Raw genomic sequence first — 23,680 nt, 5'->3', positions numbered from 1 at the left:
TGGTGCACTACTTGGTTGGAATCTTTCAGGCTTTTATAGACTTCAAGAGCTTGGCAGGTAGGTAATCCAAGCACAATAGAGTGGCTTTTCTTGCAATCAGTCACTTTGTGCATTGTTAGAGCTTCCAAATCACTCTACTGGCATCTGAGAAATCTTTAAGAGTCAGTATGGGAAGGTCTCCAGTCGTTATTGCCTGAAATGAATCTATTGCAGTAATGTCAGACACCTGTTTCTCAGATACCCAGAAAGTAGGTATTGAATTTACTGATTTTTTCAGTGTCATCAGAACAGAAAATGTTAATTTCCAGCAGGAGGCTCTATTGTTTTGGTATATGTTTAATGTAGGTAATATCCTTAGAAAGGCAGTAATCATTGATGAGTAAAACCCACATCCAGGAGATAAACTGTAACAGTAGCTGTGCTTCCAGACTGGGTATTTCTTTCTTCCTTTGGTAGACTGACTGTTCTGGCCATGGTACCCGTGGGAGAGCACAGCCTGAGGGAGTGGACCCTCAGGACAGATAAAACCACGCACCCATTTCCTAACAGGTAACTAGTGTAGCAATGTCAGTCAGAGAGGGGAAATATGCTGTGACAGGTAGAGGTGACTGGTGCAGACTTTCATTCAACCTGGAAGAGGGAAAGAGAAAGAGGCCAAGAGGAGGGACAGAGCAGAAGAACACAGTGGTGCTGACTAGTAAGCCTTTTCCCAGGCCAGTGCAGTTTTACACTGCCTCTTTGTTGGGTGTGGAGTCACATCCGGCCTTGGCAAAATTCATGTTGCAAAAACACTTTTTTTGAAGAACAGTAAAGAGTTTACATTGAGTGGTCAAGTGTTGAACAAGCGGGCATACTTTGCAATATGGATTCAGGCAGATGAAAACCATGATGAAGAGCAGGTATTTCGCCTGTCTGGTTCTGAGCAGACGCTTTGTCCCTTTCTGTTGTCAGCCACGCCGGTACTGTTGTACTGCATGCATGCTTTACTCTGATGTGGTTTGCTTCTGAAACCACTGAAGAAACATGAATATGATGAGGTAGATTGCTGTCTTTAATGTTAAATGTAAGCTGTCTTTTTCTCATTTACAGTGGTTCACGACTAGGATCTATTCATCATCATGATGTTCGGGTTGCTCAGCACCACATTGGGACTCTTTGCCAAAACAAACAAAGCATTTGCAGCCTGAAATGGTCACTAACCGACCAATTGCTCGCAAGTGGATCTAATGATGGTACGTTGAATATCTGGCCTAGTGACCCTGGTGTGAAAGTGCAGTCACAGCCATTGAAGACCATACCTCATTCTTCAGCAGTTAAGGTATATGGAGGAGGAACATCTTTTCTGTATTTGATCTCATGAAATTGTGTTGTTGATGTAAACAGTTAGGGAATTTTTCAGATTATTTCAGTTTCTTTGGATTTCTGTTAGCTTCTTCTCCCCTGACTGCGATGCAGTTAATTTTAAGACCAGTTCACATGCAGATAAGTTTGCTAGTGCTTTGATTGATTAGGAAATGTTACCAAATTAGTAGGCCTTTGTAAATATTATATCAAACAGCAATGAAACCTACAGCCTGCTCCTCTCCTCCATCCTGTGCAGAAAACTTCAGTGGCACAATACTTAAAGTTACCAAACAAGACCTTTCAATAATAGGAGTTCTGGAAAAGTCTCTCAGAACTTCCTTCTGCTGAAATTATTTTAAACGTGAGGTTTCTTTTGACCTCCCGATGATATTCTCATTTCAGGTTATGATTGCTGGTAGCAAAGGATCTGAACTGAGAAACTGGAAATGGGACAATTTAGATTCTTCAACTTTATAAAGTCCCAATCTGTGAGGGAGAGAGGACACGTATCAGCAGTAAGGGGAAGTCTAGCATTTATGAACTGTTAATCCTCCCAGAAAATTCTGTGTCTGGCTTGAAGCACTGATGTTAAAGGGTTAGAGAAGGTTATTGAAATAGGTAGAAATCACTTCTTAGTAGCTTTTCTTCAGGTAGAGACTTGGCCTTAGGCATATTGAGGAAATAACTCAGGAGAGATCATCTTTCTTTTAAGTCCTGTAAGCCATGTTGCTGAAGCTTCTGTGATGGCTTTTTAAGACAGTAAGTCAGACTGTATTCTGCTGGCTTCTTCTGGTACTTCTGTGACTTGTGAAGGGGAAGCAGAGAAGCTAGAGTTTAATGGGCACGTGTGATGGAGTGTGTGCTAACGTGAAGCAATGGCAAAGGAAGGAATGCTCGGAGGTTTGGGATCCTACATTCTGTGTGTATATGGAAGGAGGAGAATGATATAGGGTGGAAAAAAAAAGATACATTACGGGTACTTGTTGCAGTTCATTTTTCCAGTTAGGCTTTTAAGCAAAATCTATTTTCTGTTTTTTGAGCTAACCTCCTAGTCTGTTCTGGCATATGTTTTCTTTTCCTTTTTTTTTTTTTTCTTTTTTTTTTTCAGGCTATGAACTGGTGTCCTTGGCAGTCCAAAGTCCTTGCTACAGGGGGTGGAATGAAAGATGGGATTTTGCGTGTCTGGGACATAAACCGTGAGAAAATCGTCCAAAGTGCAGCTACAGATTCTCAGGTGAAATGATGAAATGTCTGCATGCTTAGGCTATGCTCTTCTTGTATAGCTGTGCTCATTTGGCACACTCCCACTGACTTTGAGGGTGGTTCTGCGGACAGAGGAACAGCAGGATTTTCTCTGGATCTGCTTCTTGTAGCATTGTGCTACATTCAGCACCGCAGTGTATGGCTGGACTCAGAAGCAGTTTGTTGTTTTTAATTCACCAGTTCTGTCTCCACACAGAAGTACTTGAAGAGGAGGTGGTCTCACAGCCAGACACTTTTTATCTTCTTTTCCTTAGTGACAATGATGGTTTTGGCCAAAACTCTCATGAGGAGAGAACATTGAGTGGGAAGGAAACATCCCAGAGTGCTGGTGTAGGGAGAGGCCTAAGAGTCAGAGGGCAAACATCAGTCTCTGGAGTTTGAATATTAGGAGACAGAAGAACAGATTGTCGGCTGGAATAAAGCAGCATAACTGTTGATATTCCTGGAGCTGTGACAACTTAGCTGAAGATGTGTTTAAAGGGCTTTGGTTTTACACTGATAGGCTATTACCACATCTAGACAATAAAACAGCTGTGCTTTGAAGTATTGCGAGAAATGAAAAGATCCTTCTAAATAAGTAAATATTCTGTTGGGCCTACTTCTCAGCTTGTTTAAATATTGTAGATAACATTTCAGATCTACTGAATGGTGTATGTCGAGCCTTTCTGAAAACTAAAACAGAATTTTAAATTGCAATAGATTTGTTCCTTGCTCTGGTTACTCAAAACCAGTGAACTGATAACTGGACAAGGCCTTCCTGGAAATCAGATGAAAATATGGGAGTATCCCATGCTTGTCAATTCATCGGAACTCTATGGCAAGTATTTCAGTTAATAGTTTTAACTATTTCAGTTAGCTATCTTCCTGTCTAATCAATGTTTTCACAAATGCATACCTTATACTTTTAAGTAAAATAAAGTTAAAAAGAGGAGTCGCCCACACTTGCTATCACTACCTACATGCACACATTCATTCACAGAATTCTGATGCATGGAATTGTAAAGGTTGACTTATTAAGATAATGGTGTAAGTTGCTTCTGTAAAATTCCTTGGTTTTAATGACGGGGTTCTCTTACCATTTCTAAGGCCACCCCAGGTGCAGGATGTTGGGGATGTCTTCTCCCTAAGGTTTGCTAGGCCTGGACTGAGTGTTGCTTCCAGTATATTGTAGGCTGATGGTATTCTAGATAAAACAAACCAGAAGAGGGTCTTCAGTTTTCCAGCTGGTCATGCCGGGATACTGAACCAGCTTCCAAATGAAGTTTGAAATAAATCTCTATGTCTGAGATTTAGTTAATGATTTTGGCTGTGGAGCAATGTAGTGCAGCATGTTTCCCTTGTGCCATGCTGACGTGCAGTGGAGTTCCCTTACAGCTCTGTATTGGTCCATGAAGCTGTAGTGCTACATACCACGGTTGTTTTTTGACACTAAGCCTTTTTTGTTGCTGGTGCTTGCTGTCAGTCGGATGCATTGCATTCTACTTGTTCCAGTGTTAGCTGAAGTGATCCAGCAGACAATCTGAAGTTAAAAGGAAAACACAGATTTGCACATTGGCTGGATTTTCTCAGGTATGGTTGGTTTTCACACTCGTTGACAAGATATAACAAAAGAAGCTTTGCATTTTTAACCTGACAGACATAGTTGATATTTACAAATGCTTTTTATACCCTATTATTACATTTGAGGGCATTTATTACATTTTTGATGTGTGCTATACTGGGATGCTGTCCTTGGAACCAGGGACCTGACTTCAGTACTAGACTGTAAGGGGAAATTGAAGAATAGTCAAAACAAAGACAAAAGGAAGAGAGGTCAGCTAAGACATTTGTTTATCTGGTTACAGATTATCCTTGTGTTGTGCTGCTTATCTGTGCTGCTTTTTCTTCCTTACCCCTACTCAGTTGTGGGATATTTATGGCTCTTAAGATAATTGCATGTGATATTCTAAGAAATGATATGGAAAGTAACATGATCATTAGTCTTAGCTGTTGCATTAAGGTTTCTCAATTCCTGAATGTAGTATTTCAAAGAAAATCTAGATCTACTCTTACCTTTGAGAACAGTGTGTAGTGTAAAACATTTACCATGTAAGTAAAATTTGTTGTTAACTTGGTGATGCTGGAGGGTTAGTTATCATCCTGTTTAGAATTCAGTTTACTTTACCTGCAAAAGAAAATAATTTTATTGAATAAGAAGACCAGATTGCTCTTACACAGATATATTTCTGCTTATGAAGACTCTTACTAACTTATTGTAAGCAAGTGAATGTTTGAAATAATTTAAAATGTATCTAAATATGTTCTGAAAAAACACTGTGATGGATGATTATGACATGGTTCAAAATCAGCCTCAAACACTCTTCAACACACAACTCTTACACCCAAATAAATTAATAGATAAATTGTAAATGAATTTCATTGTCGAATCCTGCAAAATGCTGAAAATCCTGAAAATGCTCAGGTGAAGCACCAACAACTACTGCTGAGTACTTTAGTATTGCCTATTGCTGACCATATTCAGAACAGAATAACAAGTGACAGATAGTAACCTTTTTATAGCAGAGTCCATCTTTGATATGCTTCTGATAGAACTATTAGAGTTTCTAGTTTCACTAGAAAGAAAATGCATTTTGGATGTAAACATCCTCCCCTTAGAACAGTTGTTTTAGACCAAAGAAAACACATAAGGAACCAAAACATGTACTTGCTTTGAAAAGTACCTGGATGTGATCTTGAAACATAGAAATAAAACCCCAGCCTCCTCCACTCAGAAAATACGGAAATGAATAATTTCAACTTTTCTGATTTCTTCTGATCCTTCTTCTCTTCTCTTCTTTTTGACTGAAACTAGTAATCAGTTTTCAGTCAGTATTGTGAATAGTTTTGGATGCCTCCAAAGACCACATCTGCAACTCCTCCTTCAGAATTGTTACAGGCACTGAATGGAGACAGTGTAAGGAAATATCTGGCTTGCAAACTCCTGGTGCTTGATATTAACAAAGATTGTGTACTCTTCAATATTTTAAGAAGGAGCAAAGCCTCAAAAAAATACCTGCTGAAATAATTTAGTAGTGGTACTGAAACTCTGATTACAAGGTTTAGGTGGGACACATATTTCTCAGCACTAGGACAGCAGAAACTTCCTTTTAGTCAAAAATCCATTGCAGCAGCTTCACAAAGTTAGGGCAGACTGGCCATCTACAACACTCCTGAGGATCTTCATCAGGTACCATTGTGGTAAATTCCACAGTGTCAGAGGGCCTTACAGGTCTTCACATGCTTATCCTCATAATACTATTCTGAGGATTAATATTATTTCCCCATTGTGTTCATGGAGAATGTGGGTACAAAGATCATCTATATTCCTTCAAGTTCTTCACCCAAGACTTTCTTCATACCTTCACACTTCCTTTTAGGATGTGGTTCATCTTATCTGTGTTAGATGAGAGACACTATGTCTCAAAAGTGTCTTTTTTTTTTCCTGTGGGTGATGACCTCAACTATATGATTGTCAGTAACTCATCAACCCAAAGAAGCCAGTAAGTAAAAGTAGAAAAGCTTCTAATTTCTTGTGCCCCTGAGTGCCTAAAACCTTAGCATTGACATTGTGCAAGATCACACAGGAGGCATATGGCAGAGTAGTGAGGTAAATACATATCTCAGTAGTCTCAGTTTAGTATGAAACAGTTTTTCTTTCTTTAGTTCTAAAGTCAGTTACTTCTACCAAGGGAGATACTTGTATAACCAGGTTAATGCCTTGTGTACATTATTTGTGCTGCCAGGCTGGGATAGCTTCTGGCTTTCAGTATCTAGCTGCCAAAGTTTAATACAACTGCAGACAAACTCAAATGTGCTCAATTTCAATAAATTATTCATTGGGATCACTGTTAAAAGATCATTTTAACAGTAATAACGTAGCAGCTGGAAACACTATCTCGTGATTGTTGGATCAGCTGCAAACTGTCTGCAAGGCATGTGCAGCCAGATGGGAAAGCTCAGCAGTGAGAGACGTTACCAAACGCAGATGAGACTGATGTTGTAAATGCAGAGGAGAATCATGAGTTCAGGTTTAATGTTTTTCTTTGACAGAAATTACTTTGCAGTGCAATGCAATACTGGCAGTTAAAGCTTGGTCCCTAAAAAGAAAATACTGCCTTCAGTTCTTTCGTAATGTGAAAGTACTCTATAAAAAAGGCTATCTTTACACATCCTGTGCAGCATGTCAACCTGATAAAGTAAAAGCAGAACCATCTTTGCTGTGGATGGGTGTGATAAAAGTGGTAGACATTCTTTCTGTAAAACGGTGATATATCTTGCGTTTTTTATACCTATTTTATTTTTCAGGTCACAAAGGGAGAGTCCTGCATATAGCCCTGAGCCCAGATCAGAGCAGGCTCTTGTCAGTTGCGGCTGATGGGATAGCTTGTCTGTGGAAATGCCACGAGTCTGGGAAGAGCAAGCACAGCAGCTCATTCCTGTGACTTCTTTTCCTTGAAAGCAAATGATTAAATGTATTTCATCCATTCAATAAAATTCAAAATATGTGTGTTCCTTCCAATTGAAACATGGCAAAAGATAGTATCTTTTTTTTTTTCAAGAGTAAAGCAATTTTCTGCATCAGTCCATCATATGAAATGTTAGTAGCTTGTCTTTCTTAGCCTAGAGGAAAAATATTCAAACTCTGAAGAATAACATCATATTTATTTTCATTAAACTAGCAAGCATGGATGGAATCCACCATTTGTCAAGTGCCAATATAAAGTCTTAAGTCCTGCCTTTAGCTATAACTCTTGTAAGTTATTTTACATGATTTTAATGTCCCCACATGCCAGGCTGTGTAAATTGGCTTGCGTCATTCAAGGGCTGGGATCAGCAGATACCAGTCCAGGGGACTGGATTGTTCCATATATCACATAGATCATGGTACAAAATCTGTCTAAATATTTCTAGAGATCTTGGCTAAATATATGACTCTAACTAAAAAGAAACATTTTCTTTGGAATTCTTCATTGTTTTCATAGTGCTAATGGTAACTAACTTTACTAGAAATATTGTCTGTATTGGATTTTGAATTGTTTCCTTTTACCCACCTACTGTGTCTGATGGATGTTTGAAAATATAAATAACTGCATACTAATTATATTAATATGCATAATGTTGTAATCAACTGGTTAATAAGCCAGCTGGGCATAGCCAAAGAAGTATTCTGTTTGGATCAAACACAGCAGTTAGTTCACTGATCCCTTAAGGGTACCAGTTTAATTCTGGGTGTCAGCAAACCTGGCAACTGTTACTCTTATATGAATTTTATTTAGTGCTCAGAAGAACCAGACCTCTTGGACTTTTATATGAATTTGTCTGCATAAGACCTGTACACTGTCAACAGCTAAGTAAGGATGTCAGGATTGGTCTTCATTGCTATTCAGGTGCAGCTCAGTAGTGCTATTCAAAGCATGTTCTATCCACAGATGTCTTTTGAGCTTTGATTTAATTATTGTGAATGAAGAGAAGCAGGGGATAAAGATATAAAGATTCACTCTTACTTTCATATATTAAAAACCCTTTGAGCTCAGAAACCCATACTGCTTTCATCCCCTCCCACCCCGACCCCCATTGTTAAATACATTTTGAGTATTTATTGTAGATGAACTGGGAGAAAATGGAAGATAAGGGAAGTAGAACAGTGTCAGTCAATGGAAAATTAAGCAGTGGCAAAATGCTTTAAAAGAGATAGGCAAGGTTAAAGGGGCACAAGCATCACTGGAAATGAATGTGAAACTGTCATGTCTTTAGTTCTCATCATTCTTAAAACCTCATCTGCTGTTCATAAGTCACGTGGTCACTAACTTTAGGTCTGGAAGGTTGAGACCACTCATCTTTTTTTGCCTAAGAAGTTGCTAATTTACAGTACATCTGCCACCAAGTTACTGGTTTCTGTGGTCATCTTGCTTGGTCTTCAGAACAGGCTAGAAAATGGGAACATTGATTATCAATTTAGAAATGACTACAAAGAAGCTGATGTCTAAGGATGGGAAATAACTTATGCTCTGCTTGTCTTCTAATATGAGCATGTTTGATGCAGCTGATTTTATTAAATATTCAAAATAGCATTTTTTAAAGGTTAAAAGCTTTTTTTTTTTTTTTAGTTTATGATTGGGAAAAAAAAAAAAGCAGTGACATCCAGTTCTTTACTCATATATTTCTGGGATTCCCTCAGAAACTCTTTCCTTCCTATGATGGTACATAAATGCTATTGGTTTGCCAAGCAAAAGAAAAGAGGATGGAGTTGTGGTGGAGAAGGAGCTAGTTAATACTCAAGCATATTTTGTTGGATGCTCATCTGTCAAAATAAAAAACTACCTTACTTTCAAACTGAGAAGTGCTCAGTACTTAGTTAATTATCCTTGTTCATTAATGAGTTGTAAAGCTGTGTTGGCCCCAGAAGTATTCTAACACAATACCTAAAAGTGGGAGAAGTCACTGATTTCTCCAGAACTAGCCAATAAACAAGTATCTGAAATTGTGTGTGTGTGCACTGTAGCTCTATTCTATGACCTTGTCTAAGAAAGCATTTGAACATGTATTTAAACTCGAGACTGTGACTAATTGGGGGATTGGTCTAGATGATCTTTCAAGGTCCCTTCCAATCCCTAACATTCTGTGATTCTGTAATCTGAGACAAATTAAACATATACTGAGGTGCCTTTCCTGGATGTGCTTCTTTTCTAAATGGACTCCTCTACTGTCATTTCCTTTCACGTGGCCAATATCTATCTTGCTGTAACAGAAATTTGAGGACTTGTGTGGGTAGCATGCTTCTGCTTCACTAAACTTTTAGAGGTACTGTTGCTGAATACTTAGAGGCATAGAGCATACAGTTGGTAGATCAATGTCCGTGTATAGCTGCCTCATTCTGAGATCTTAACATCTGAAATCAGGCAAAATGTGAAACCTTGACTTCTTCCCTGTAAAATGTGGTATATTTTTAGCTCATTGCTGTTTATATGTGTAGCCTGTGGTTCACAGAAACATAGCTTCCCAGAAGGGCTGAGGCTGGCAGGGACCTCTTGGTCCATCTGGCCCAGCCCCTGCCCGAGCAGGGACACCCAGAGCAGCCTGCCCAGGACCACATCCAGGGGCTTTTGGAGATCTCCAAGGAGGAGACCCCACAGCCTGTCTGGGCAGCCTGTGCCAGGGCTCCCTCACCCGCACAGTGAAGAAGTGCAAGTTCCTGATGTTTGGATGGAAACTCAAGTTTGTGCCCACTGTCTCATCTGGTCACTGAACACTTCTGGGAAGAGCCTGACTCCGTCCTCTTTGCACCCCCCACCCCATTCAGGTATTTATACACACTGAGATCCCCCCCTGAGCCTCCTCATCTCCAGGCTGAACAGTCCCAGCTCTCTCAGCCTCTCCCCATAGGCTCATCTCTCATCATCTTGGTGGCCCTGCACTGGGCCCTCTCCAGTGTGTCCACATCTCTGGACACAGTGCTCTAGGTGACCTCACCAGTGCTGAGTAGATCAGAACGATCACCTCCCTTGACCTGCTGGTGATACTTTGCCTCATGCAGCCAAGAACAATACCATTAGCTTTCTTATCAGGACGGGCACATTGCTGACTCATGTTTAGACCCATAACGAGACAGAGATCAGAACCCATTTCTACGAGGCCAGCTTGTTCTGCACCTGGGGTCTGTACACACTAAAGGCTGAGTCTCCAGAGGTGACACAGAGGATTAAGTAAAATCTAAGTTGCCTAAACCTATGGCCATCATCCCCACAGTCCTGTCCAAGGTGGAACACTTTATAACACATACAGAATCAGGATGAAGATAATTCTTACAGGGAACTACAGAGCAGTGAACCTCACCTCTGTGCCTGGCAAGATCATAGAAAAGATCCTCCTGGAAGCAATGTCAAGGCACATGCAAGACAAAGAGGTGATACCATACAGCCAGCACGGCTGCACCAAAGGCAAATTGTGCCTGACCAATCTGGTGGCCGTCTGTGATGGAGTGACTGCATCAGTTGACAAGGGAAGACTGATCAATGTCACCTACCTGGATTTCTGCAAGGCCTTTGACATGGTCCCACACGGCATCCTGGTCTCCAAATTGGACAGATGTGGATTTGATGGGTGGGCCATTCAGTGGATAAGGAGTTGGCTTGAAGGCCACACCCAGAGAGTGGTGGTCAATGGTTCTGTGTCCAGGTGGAGGCCGGTGACTAGTGGTGTCCCTCAGGGGTCTGTCCTGGGACCGGTGCTGTTTAACATCTTCATCAACGACACAGGCAGTGGGATCGAGTGCATCCTCAGCAAGCTTGCAGATGACACCAAGCTGAGTGGTGCAGTCGACACACCAGAAGGAAGGGATGCCAGGGATGCCACCCGGAGGGACCTGGACAAGCTGGAGAAGTGGGCCCATGTGAACCTAATGAGGTTCAACAAGTCCAAGAGCAAGGTGCTGCACCTGGGTCGGGGCAATCCCAGACATGAGCACAGACTGGGAGAAGAACCCATTGAGAGCAGCCCTGCGGAGAAGGACCTGGGGGTTCTGGTGGACGAAAAGCTCAACATGAGCCAGCAGTGTGTGCCTGCAGCCCAGAAGGCCAACTGCGTCCTGGGCTGCACCAACAGAGGGGTGGGCAGCAGGTGGAGGGAGGGGATGGTGCCCCTCTGCTCTGCCCTTGTGAGGCCCCACCTGCAGTGCTGCGTCCTGGTCTGGGGGCCCCCAGCACAAGAAGGATGTGGGGCTGTTAGAGGGGGTCCAGAGGAGGGCCACAGAGATGATCAGAGGGCTGGAGCACCTCTCCTGCGAAGACAGGCTGAGAGTGCTGGGGATGTTCAGCCTGGAGAAGAGAAGGCTCCGGGGTTACCTCACTGCAGCCTTTCAGTACTTGAAAGGGACTTATGAAAAGATGGAGAGTGACTCTTTTCTCCATCAGATAATGACGGGACAAGGGGGAATGGTTTTAAACTGAAAGAGGGGAGATTTAGATTAGAGGTTAGAATGGCAAAGAATGGATTGAGAGCAGCCCTGCAGAGAAGGACCTGGGGGTTCTGCTGGATGAAAAGCTCGACATGAGCCAGCAGTTTGTGCTTGCAGCCCAGAAGGCCAACTGCGTCCTGGGCTGTATCAAAAGCACCGTGCCCAGCAGGGTGAGGAATCATAGAATCACAGATTATCCCAACTTGGAAGGGATCCGTAAGGATCATCAAGTCCAACTCCTGGCACCACACAGGTCTATCCAAAAATTCAGACCATATGACTAAGTGCACATTCCAAATACTTCTTAAACTCCAACAGGCTTGGTGCAGTGACTACATCTGTGGGGAGCCTTTTCCAGTGCGTGACAACCCTCTCAGTGAAGAACCTCTTCCTGATGTCCAGACTGAACCTCCCCTGTCGCAGCTTGACTCCATTCCCAGAGAAGCTGTGGATGCCCCATCCCTGAAGGAGTTCAAGACCAGGTTAGATGAGGCTGTGAGCAACATGATCTAGCGGGTGGCATCCCTGTCCATGGCAGGGGGGTTGGAACTAGATGATCTCTGAGGTCCCTTCCAACCCAAGCCATTCTGTAATTCTGTGATGCTCAGATAAATGCTGTATTGGTTTATGCAGTGCAGTTTATACCTGTTAGTTTCTCCCAGCTCACAGTGAGTAGAAATTGCTGCATGTCAAAAAGTTATCAGCTGATTTTCCTTAACTGTTACATCTGATCTTACTACTTCTGAGATACATTAACTCATATGGGCTGCATCCCATTGTGGTGGATCTGTATTCAGATTTTCCACTGCTGGAAAGGAAGCTGATGGTAACTTCCAGACAAGAGGAAGAAGGAGACCAAAGAGGAAGCAGTAAGATGAAGAAAATGATGAAAGGAGGACAGTGAAAAAGATGGGTGAAGTGTAAAGTAAAGAAGTAAGACTTATTTTTGTGTGTCAGCAACAGTCTTTTGGGTGTTACTTTGGGTCTCTGTAACAGTCAGTGGCCAAGCTGTCCTCTCAGTTTCACTGATGAAGCCTTCCTTGGCTGAGAAACCTCCTCACTGCTTTGCCTTGCTTCTGTGCTTATGCATACCCTTGTGTCTGTGCATGTGTGCCTTCTTGTGTGTTCAGTCCATGGGCCAAACATGCATAATCACTTTTTAGGAATAACAGTAAGGTATGTTAGAAACTATGTTTGTGTAATATTTGTAGGGGACAGAAAACGTAAAAGAAGATGAAGATGTTCAGCATCAGAAATTTCAATAGAGATCCCTTTAGTTTAAGCCTTCTCCCCCCTCACCCTTCCTTATTCCTCTATAACAAAACTGCTTTTTCTTCTCAACAAGATGCCAGGTGGAGGCAGTCCTGTAAAAAGTTTTAATCTGTACATTCCTGTAGTGTGTTTACAAGTGATGTATATGTTCATGTTGAAAACAGCAACTGATTTTTTAAATTAAAATCATACAAGATTTCTCCACCTTTTGAAAGTACTCCACTTTCTTTTAGCTAATGCCTATTTCCAATTAAAATACTTAAAAGCAACACAAAATAAAATCAATTTTTATGGTGTTCATGGTATTGTAAATACCCAAGATTGTCCCCAAGAGATGTGGAAAAGCATTTTTCACAGTAGGTCTGTTTGATGTTTGACAAGTGGTTGTTGAAGCACTTAAAAATTTCACTGCATGTCTGTCAGTGGCAGTAATGAAACCACAAAAGTAAGATTATTGTTATTTTTTTTAATGTTACAAACAGTGCTTTATCATATCAATACTCCAGCTGAGATACCTTCTGTCATTTAAAGAAATGACGAAGAGAAGATGGCTTTTCAGCTGATTTTTTTTTTTTTTTTAGTATAACATTGCTGATCTTGTTTCATTCTTTGAACATAGTGCACATCCAAAACATTATGGGCACAGAATATCTGTACTGCAACAGACACTGTGTTCCACATAAACTGACAGCTTCAAACAATAGGATTTATTGCTGTTTCTTTATTAAATGCAGATTACATGAAGGAATGAAGTATAGAAGTTTCAAATACATGAAAGTTAGGAAATAGTTCTCATATCCCAGAGTCAGAAGTCCAACTAAACACTTGCAGAAAATTAATTTTCTGAAGTTTACCAGTCCTCTATACCTATATAATCAGGAGATCTTCTGCTAGATAACTAACAAGTTTTTCAGGTGTCTGGAGTTGTACCTAGCATCTCATTACGTCTTAGGGTTATTTGCAGAAATCAAGATAGAGAAGAGAGCAGTATATACTCAGTGTGCAGTGAGGACACAAATGGCTGGTTGAGATTTTTGCTCAGATGTACTCATCCAGGTAGGGCTCAGTTTGAACATGCAACACAAAAACATTGGAAGCCTGAGTCACAGATAGACTCCATGGCAGTGTAAGCTACAAATGCTGTTCTAGCAGAGTGTTCTGTGTCCTGGCCCTATTAAAATGACATCTGTCCTGAAAATAAATGTATGCTACTTCATCCATAAGGACATCAAGCTACTAAAATTCAGCATGGGAATAGCTGCGTGGGAATATCATTATTACCAGTAAGATGAAGCTGTTTTAAAAGTATGTTTCAAAACTAGATTTTGCTATGCAAATACAAATTAGGAATTTGCCTGGTCAAAAGCCAGTCTAAAAGTCTCCCCCTATGGTTTTCTTTATCCACTGAACGTATTGTTTTGTGAGGCGAGTGTAGACACCAGGGGCACCAATAGCACCACACTTATCTTTTTTCCCAAAAGATGTGATGCCTCTCATCACATTATTACATATTAAAGGTCCACCTGAATCCCCCTGGAAAAAAGGACATAAATTGTTATTCAGATTTACAGAAGTGAAAAAATCCTTCCCATACATAAAGCTTACTCCAGCTGCACAGTGGAAATAAGAACATAGACAGTGCTAGTGTTTTCTTTTTCTTGTTTTCTCCTTAGAAGGTAAGCTTTTCATTAGCAAAAAGAAAAAAAAAAGACGACTTCAATGTGATCTTTCAAGTGTGATTTATATGGAATGAATTTAATTCAGTGCCAAGGTATAGCGGGTCTTATTGAATGTGAAAAGAAAAAATGGGAAACTTTCCTCTTGAAAGGCAGAAAGTGTCTAGAAATTGCTACTTTTTTTTTTTTTTTAATATTGTTAATTCAGTATTTAAATCTTCTAAAATGTGGTAGTTCTTAAAAAGTTTTGCATTTGACTTGGCATCCAGTCATTTTTTTAATTGTTTTTTATTATTTTTAGCAAAATTTGTTCCAAAACCCTCTGGTGTCAGAGAAGTTGTTCCATTGAATTTAGCTGCTTGAGAAAGGGCTTGTAGAGATTTTTCTATTAAAAAACATTTTACTGAAGGAAAGAGCAGCTATCTTCCATGCCTGGATAAAAACACAACATCTGTGAAGGTGAATTTTTGATTTTAAATCTTAGAAGAAAAAGCCCTGGTAAATTCTCTCAATTTTAGGATCATTCCTCATAGAGCTGAGGATATGCAGATACTATGTCTGTAGAAGCTAGTATTTTATATTTTATTTTTAACATAACCTATGTGTATATATGATTATATATGTAAATATACTTACCACACATGAGTCCCTGTTGCCTTTCTCAGACCCTGCACATATCATCCTGTCTGTTATAGTAGGGTTGTTCTGATAATACTTTTTGCTATTGCAGATTTCTCTGCTGATGATAGTGACGTTGACTTCCCTCAGGGTTTCAGAAGGCTTTCTGAGATTATTTTTAGTTTGTCCCCATCCTGCTACTCTACAAACTGTTCCTGGCTTGGGATCATCATTGGAGGTAGGCAGTTCAATGGTTTTCACAGCTTTATTCAATTTTGCTCTTCTCTTAAGCTGTAGAAGATATAGCAAAGAGTTTTTATATCCAACAGAGACACCTGAAAGTTAGATCTAGCCCATTATGGTAATGGATGATCAGTGCAACCCGTCTTTCAGATACTTCAGTTGATTGTGAGGGGATTTATGTAATCAGTGAGGTAATATAGGAATAAAGAAAATGAGTATATATTGTCTTATGAAAACCCATTCACCTTCTGCTGAAACATTAGGTCTGAAAAGACCTTATTTCCCTTCTCTGACACTCTTATCATTGGGAGGTACCTAAGAAGAGGGAATCTGGGCCTGTTTGCCCAGAGCAAAATAACAGCAATCAGTGAAGCTGGCAAAAAAGAGAATCAGATTTGAGAAATTTTTAATTGAACTGTTTTTTAGTCAGAACATAATGGTTTTTAGCCAATTTATTTTTATGTTTGAAATATGCTGCTTTCTGTGAGTGAAATTCACATGCTTCATCTTCTTCTTAATTATTTCACTGAAAAGCCAGAAAACTGAAACATCTTGGCCAAGCTGCAGAATTTTTCCACTTCAAGTATTGGCATGCATTACAAGAAATGTTGAGTGCCTTAGTCCCCGTTGCATCCCCAGCTCCCCAGTCAGCTGGATTTGCAGAAACAAAGTTATCAGAAACTCCTGTGGTTCACTTCCCTGCCTCACAAGAAGGAGGAAACTGGTGCATCATAGGAGATGCATATTCCTTAAGTGACCTGTAAGTAAGTACATACCTGCAGCAGCATAAGGTCATGTTCCTTACTTTCTGGCCAGTAGCATGGATGGCGAATTAGTTTTGCAATCTTAAAAAACTGTTTTTCTTTTTCTTTTCTTTTTATTGAATGAGCTCCAAGAATAACACTGTCATTGCTGCTTTCCCTGAGGAGAAAGACAACATGGTTATTGGGATTCACTTGTGTTAAGTCCATAATTCCTTGCTGTTAAATGTGGTGCTGTAAATCTCTTTTCTCATGCCTGAAAAGCAACAGTAATTTAGAAAACTGTAAAAGATTACCCTGTTTTACAAGTAGTTAACAAAAGTGTCTCAGCGAATCACAACTGATGTTGTAATATTCTACCTTTAATTTGCCAGGAACAGACAGGTTCAGGTACTTGACTGGGAACCTACCCCTGTTGTTTCCCTTGGGAGCTGGATGCCTGCTGCTGCCGAATGGGGGAAGCCTGCCAGAACAGGCTGGCCCTCAGCTGCCTCTTCCTGCAGCAACCAAAACCCTGAGGACATGGTTGCTCCTGTTTCTTCAGCTGTTAAGAGCTGTTTGACTATTGACTGAGCACCATTATGTTGATTACTTACTGTATTTTTTCTTCAAAGAGATTTCTTTTGGAATCACCATATAGTTGTCATATATTGATACTACTGATTTTGGGCCCTGTGCTGCCTTTGTAGTAGATATCTCCCTGTTTGGCTGGTGGCAGGAGAAATGGATACAAGCCTCTGATGTCTGCAGAGCCCAGCGATTCACTGGTCCTGGGCAGGCTGCTGACAGAGCCTGTGTGAGGTCTGGCTCAGCAGCAGCTCCAGTCCGCCCAGCAGAGGCAATGGGTGGGACGTGAGATTTGAACCTCGCATCTCTCCTGGCAGGGAGAATGTGCTGGGCCAAGTAGCCATGCACGTCTTGAGTCAGACAGGAGGGAGCTAGCACATCCAGTAAAGCAGAGATCTCTAAATGACTCCTGTCATCTGTCTGGAGAATTTTTTGCTCCTTTGTAATTGCATATTGTCTTTCTGTGCTGAACTATGTGTCTTTTACAGAATAAAATGACAAGAACTTGTTTCTGTTTTCTGAGCAGCTATGTAGACTGGCCAGTCCTCTTGCCAAGTGTACTGGTTGACTGAGAAAACAGGCATAGGCCTTTCCCCCAGATTTACCACTTCAGTGTTGCTATTCTGTTCTTGCTTGCAGCTAGAAACTCAAAAATATCTCTTTAGAAACAATGAGGAACAGTATACCTTGTTATATTATTTTTTACTCACCTAAGCACAGTTGTCAATATCATTTTTAAAACACAGTAATCAGAACATGATCATGGTCATACTAACTCTACACAACCGCCAGGGATATGAACTTTCCTTCTTGATCAGAGAAAACAGATACTCACTAAGGACAATCTCCAAATCAGAGTGAGAACTTACACAGGACAGTGGGCAGCTGTTAACACCCAGTTTCGTTTGATCAAAGCTCCTCCACAAATAAGTAGTCCTTCATTTTTTAAGATTAGGGCCATAAACGGTCTTGAGTGTGGTGCTACTTCATCTCCTCCAATTATATCCACACATAAACCTAAAAATAAAAATAAGCCACAATACACACAGCTGGGCTAACCAATACTGACAGACACTGCAGTCTCCTGGAAAAGAACATTTTATATAATCACAAAGTATACAGACACACAAGTATGTATGCATGTCACAATGCTGGTCTTCATGCTAGATTTCTAAAATTGCTCAGCAGTGCTAATTTTGTATGTTTCAGTAGGACCAAAATTAGGTCAACGGTGTGACAAAAAGAAAACAAACAAACAAAAACAACCTAAGACCCACCAAAATATTATTGATCTTGCACAGATTTATTTTCCTGATGTTCAGAGCAATGGTTAATTTCTTAGCTGTCATTGTAAGAACCCCAGATCTGACACCAGATAAATGTTGTGCATTATCTGTCCTATGTGGACACTTGAAAACTGGGCTGTATATGGTAAGTAACATCAAATGAACATGTTTGTCAGAAAAGCAGAAAATCAAGCAAATAATATAAGTGTATGCCTGTAGAGAGAAAGGTCAAAAAACGATCATATTAATTTCTCTGAATTCTTCCAAATAGCTTGTCCTCTGTGTAACTTTAGTTGTTACTATCCATTCAGAAATAATTTTGTCTGTATGAAAGCTCAAAGAGATACAGAGAGTTCTATTATTGTAAGAACTACAATAACGATTGCAACTACTTTCTTTATGCTAATGCACGTCTGCTTAACTGTAACTCCATGCATCAGCATTTACCTTCAAAAGCATCTAATTTTGTACTTACCTCCAGGAATTACTAGGAGGAAGACAGCAGCAGAGGTCAACAAGGTAAAGAAAGCTCCCATGGTTACTAGCTGCTGTTCTCCGCTGTTCACAATGCAATATATAGCAAAGCAAAAAGGATGTGGGTTTTGTTTTTCCTCTTAAGGGTATTTGACATTTGTAACTATGAAAAAAAGAAAAACCTCCCCAACAACATAGCTCGCAGCTGAGGTGCGAGTGAGAAGTTGCGTCATCTGTTGCGGTGTGAAGACAAAATCTCCTTTGCTTCACGTTCTTTCTGTATCATTACTGGACAGTTAATATGAGTATCAGAGTGAAACTTTGCAGGCCACTACAAATCAATTTACACAGTGGAACCTGGCTTACATAAATTTCATCTTGATTCAGTTGCCCACATGAAGATGTTTAGTTCCAGTCTAGACACCTCAAGGTAGTCTGAGTGGCGTTGACCTGGAGGATAAAAAGTTCATAAGGGTCTGATGATCTGAGACAGACCATATCAGCCAGCCCCAGCTCACAGGCCTTAGCGTCTGCAGTTTAAGCTTGCAAGGTAATTTCTGAAGTCTGCCTAGTCAATATACTCAAGGAATGCTGCAGAGACATTCAGTGGATCAGCTGCTAGAGGGCTGTTTATCTGAGCTGAATCACTTTTCAGGCTCTGCTAACTACAACAGTTAGATCTCCACTGGATAAAAACTAAGTAAATCTTATTGGAGTCACAGCTCCTCACTTCCTTCCTTTCCAAATATATACACAGACACAGCAATACCTTCCATCAATATTAAAAAAAATGGGAATTTCAGATATTTTATAAACTAGTTAGCTAAATCCAGTGAAGTGTCACTACTACACAGCCTGGAAGGTTTCATGATGACTTTAGCCCCACTGCAGTCAGCCTGCAGAAAGCTTCTACCATGTTGGCTGTGTCACATCTTTGAGCTCAGCCTGACGTGATTTTTACCCACACAAGATCTTGGACAGCTGGCTCAAATTTGCCATTTTCTTCCCTGGGCAGAGGGTAGTTGTTGGTGATTTCTCTGAAGAAGGTAGAAGCAGAGCTATTTTTAGAGGTAACAGAGGTTTTTGTGACTGCTGTAGCCCTTTGGAGACACTGCAACCTATGTGACATGGTGACAGGTCCATGCACTGCAACCCATATCAAGCTTTTAATTTTCTTCCAGTTTTCTCCTCACTACCTGCACATCCCTGGTAACTATCAGCTGTTCAAGCACTGTTAGCATTCTTTTTTTCAGTGTTATCCTGAACATGGTGTCACCAAGTGGCATAGGTATCATTCTTTCATTTATCACTTAAAAATGTGGGACAAAGTCTGGCTTTCTGCCATTTTAATAGGCAGTTTTAAAATACCTGCTTAAACCCAGACCTGTTTAAACTCATACAACTACAATGATCGATCCTCACATATTCTTGTATGAGGTGCAGTATGTAAAGAAAAGAGGTTTTATACATATTGTCTTCTTGTTACCTGGTCTATTTTCAAGAAAAGACTATTTGGGAAACACAGAATAGAACATTAGCAAGTATTCCTAGACATTTTTCAAGCTACACAGATAAATCTATACTTACCACCTAAACACAATTTTTTATGGCCTGTCCATATTCTTTCAATCTCTGAATGCACTCTGATTTACCTCTAAAGGTAGTTTTGCTGTAACTTCTTAGGTGTTTGCATACCCATGCCTTAAAAAATATCCCATCTAATCCTTAGAGACCTCATTTACATTGATGATTAGAACTACAAATATGCTGTCTAGCCTACTCTTTGATAACCACTGAATCGTTTGGGTTGGAAGGGACCTTAAAGACCACCCAGTTCCACCCCCCTGCCATGGGCAGGGACACCTCCCACCAGACCAGGTCGCCCAAAGCCCCATCCAGCCTGGCCTTGAGCACCTCCAGGGATGGGGCATCCACAGCCTCTCTGCGCAACTTGTGCCAGTGCCTCACCAGCTTCAGAGTAAAGAATTTCCTCCTTCTATCTCTTCTAAATCTCTCTTTCAGTTTAAAGCCATTACTTCTTGACCTATCACTCCACGCCCTGACAAAGAGTCCCTCCCCAGCTTTCCTGTAGGCTCCCTTTAGGCACGGGAAGGCCGCTACAAGGTCTCCCCAGAGCCTTCTCTTCTCCAGGCTGAACAGCCCCAACTCCCTCAGCCTGTTTTTGTAGGCGACATGCTCCCCGCCTCTGACCATCCTCATGGCCCTCCCCTGGACTCACTCCAACAGGTCCGTGTCCTTATGTTGGGGGCCTCAGACCTGGATGCAGGACTCCAGGTGGGGTCTCAGGAGAGAAGAGCAGAGGGGGAGAATCACAGAATTTTCATAGAATTTCATAGAATGGCTCAGGTTGGAAGGGACCTTAAAGATCATCTAGTTCCAACCCCCACATTCACATTCGTAGTCTCCAGAGAAGGGCTACAAAGATGGTGAAGGGCCTAGAGGGGAAGATGTACGAGGAATGGCTGAGGTCACTTGGCCTGTTCAGCCTGGAAAAGAAGAGGCTGAGGGGAGACCTCATCGCGGCCTATAGCTTCCACACGAGGGGGAGCAGAGGGGTAGGTGCTGATCTGTTCTCCTTAGAGATCAGTGATAGGACCGGAGGGAATGGAGTGAAGCTGTGACAGGGAAGGTTCAGGCTGGACATCAGGAAGAGGTTCTTCCCAGAGAGGGTCATTGCGCACTGGAACAGGCTCCCCAGGGACGTTGTCACGGCACCAAGCCTGTCGGAGTTTAAGAAGTGTTTGGACTATGCTCTTAGTCATATGATCTGAATTTTTGGGTAGGCCAAAAATTCCTCACCCTGCTGGGCATGGTGGTTTTGATGCAGCCCAGGACACAGTTGGTCTTCTGGGCTGCAGGCACACACTTCTGGCCCATGTTGAGCTTTTCATCCACCAGAACCCCCAGGTCCTTCTCATCAGGGCTGCCCTCAGTCCATTCTTCACCCAGCCTGTACTTGTATTGTGCTTGGGATTGCACAAATAATAACTGCTTCCTGTACAAGCTCATTTTGAGTGTTAGCTCTATCGCATACTCCTGGGACTGATTGCACAGGTATTAAAGATCAGATTGACAAGCACATAATCAGCCTCTAGTTTTGTACCCAAATGCTTTTGTCAATGTCCTCTTCAGCTTGTAATTCATTTAGACGAGGTTGAAAAATTGACATTTTTTTTTCCTACGGTAAACAACAAGTCAGCTGGACTACTTTGGCTGTGTCAATAAATTAATTTATGGTCAAGTTTAGATTATATTCTCAGTCTGTGTGTAAAGGGAGGAAACCTCAGAGCAAAACTTCTTTCTCCATTGAGTACATAGGCAAGATTTTTTATTAGTTCTTCTGCTGCATAAGCAATTGGACTTCAAGAAGTCTGCAACATGTAAGCAAAATGTCCTGTTCTTTCCCCCTGCTGTGCCCGCGAGGCATAGCCACTCTCTCAGTGGAAACCACTGCCTGAGCAAAAGAACAAATCTCTCCAGCTGCTATTTCTAGCCTTTGCCTTTGAGGAAGCTTCCCATGGGCATTATGCATGGGTCAATGGGTCATTTTCAGCTCCATTCTGACTGTTGAATACTCCTCTGTCTCCTAGTTCATGCACAGTCATTTTGATAGTTTTGCTTCCCTGGTAACTGTGTTGTTTTCATTCATGCTGCTTTCTGTGCTGCTAAAGGTGATCATCAAGTACAACTTTAGGGGACCAATGTAGGAGCCCAATTTATATCTAAGCTCCATACCTCTCAGAGCCTCCAGCTGCACAAGTTGAGCAGTGCAGAGTGGGCACGCCACCAGGAGCATAGCGAGGCAGAGCTGGGGTGTCTTCTCTGACTCTGAGAGTGGGGCATGGTGTGCAAGCTCTTCTTGAAGCACAGATGCAATAACTACCCATCTTTTACATAATGACCCAGTGGCTAAAGTACTTCCCTAGAAAATGGGAGATTTTACTTCCTTTTTGCTTCAAACCCAGCTACTCTTATAAATAATAAAGTAATAATAATAATCTCTTCCTGTATTTATCTGGGATAATTTCCGTGTGGATAGAAAATGAGGGCATCTTAATTTTCTCCAGTGCTCCTTCATGTTTCTGAAGGACGTCAGCACGAGTGTTGCTCTAAACAGTTCCATCTTCCCACTGAGCACGTATCCTGAGCTTGTCACTCATGCCTAGGGGGGCCAACACTGGCTTTCTTCATTCTGCACCCAAACTCTAGCTGACCAGTTCCTGTAACACAAAGCACTGCACAATGTAACCACCATGTACTACTGGCTCCCCCTGCAAGCTGATTAATTTTTGCAAATTGTTCCAAGAGGGTAAAGTGTGGGCCACTGCTATTCTTATATGAGTGGTGTGATCATGCCTGATTTGGCACTTGGTCTTGGCAAGGTGGGGTCCTGCATATGGAGGAAAGAGTTGAACTAGAGAGTGAGTCGCTAAGAAGTTAGCTGGAAGAGGTTGGGAAAAAATGGTTGCCACTTGCATCCTGTGTTTGTTTGCCTGAGAACAGCAGGTACCCAGAACAAGTGAGCAAAGATGACCACAATCCTTTTGCTAAATTGTTTATATTAACTTTTATGGGATGATTGTTTGAACTGCCTGAATATTCAATGTGGTCAAGATCTGGAATTACAGGTTTGTTATGGTGTACTGACTTGCATTTCTAACATTTTCTTGTCTTAGTCTTGTTTAACCATACATTACCTACTGATCTTAGTACTCTTTTCTCACCATTCTGCCCATTTTGATTTCAGTTTTATTCAACCTGACATTATTTCTTGCTCTTAACACTCTTTTCTACTCAGAATGCTTATTTCACTTTCTTTTTTGATACCAGTGTCATAATATTTTTCTGTTGTCTTATCTGCCTCAGCTACGTGCAAAAATCTAGGCTTATTTTTGCCTATTTGCTGTGTGATATCACAGAAAAAAATTAGTAACACAGTTAATTTAGAGAGTCCTCAAACCCTTGTAGAGAATCAACATTACTCCTATAAAACTGTGTGTACTTGACAGAAATAAAACACCATTAGGTATTATGCTGTGGAAGCACCGGCCTTCTGCCTGGTAAGAACATAGGGCTGCTGCCAATTTAGTCTCTCTGCAGCGGTAGGTTTTGCACTGTTTTTTAAGCCAGCCACTTAAGCCAATGGGTAAAGCCATAAAAAGC

General features: G+C 41.2%; 2 protein-coding genes across 4 annotated transcripts in view; one reads left to right on the top strand and one right to left on the bottom strand.

Moving 5' to 3' along the window:
• Positions 1–9,963, top strand: part of CDC20B (cell division cycle 20B) — a 36,429-nt gene extending 26,466 nt beyond the window's left edge. For all 3 annotated transcript variants that reach the window (XM_080572599.1, XM_080572601.1, XM_080572600.1), the window contains 4 exons: positions 1,090–1,318; positions 2,453–2,578; positions 3,307–3,424; positions 6,952–9,963. In XM_080572599.1, the coding sequence (XP_080428725.1) occupies positions 1,090–1,318; positions 2,453–2,578; positions 3,307–3,424; positions 6,952–7,088 (610 nt within the window). In that variant the 3' untranslated portion in view covers positions 7,089–9,963. The remainder of the gene's footprint in view (positions 1–1,089; positions 1,319–2,452; positions 2,579–3,306; positions 3,425–6,951) is intronic.
• Positions 9,964–13,329: 3,366 nt separating this feature from the next.
• Positions 13,330–18,590, bottom strand: LOC308186153 (granzyme A-like). The gene is made up of 5 exons (XM_080575158.1): positions 18,498–18,590; positions 17,606–17,753; positions 16,185–16,329; positions 15,184–15,456; positions 13,330–14,404 (listed from the first exon to the last, which is right to left on the bottom strand). The coding sequence occupies exons 1-5, from the start codon at positions 18,556–18,558 to the stop codon at positions 14,243–14,245; spliced, it is 789 nt and encodes a 262-aa protein (XP_080431284.1). The 5' UTR covers positions 18,559–18,590; the 3' UTR covers positions 13,330–14,242.
• Positions 18,591–23,680: the final 5,090 nt, after the last annotated feature.

Source organism: Anser brachyrhynchus (genome assembly GCF_964034855.1).
Source record: "Anser brachyrhynchus genome assembly, chromosome: Z".
NCBI classification, from domain to species: Eukaryota; Metazoa; Chordata; class Aves; order Anseriformes; family Anatidae; genus Anser; species Anser brachyrhynchus.
This window is presented reverse-complemented; position numbering and strand designations above follow the sequence as displayed.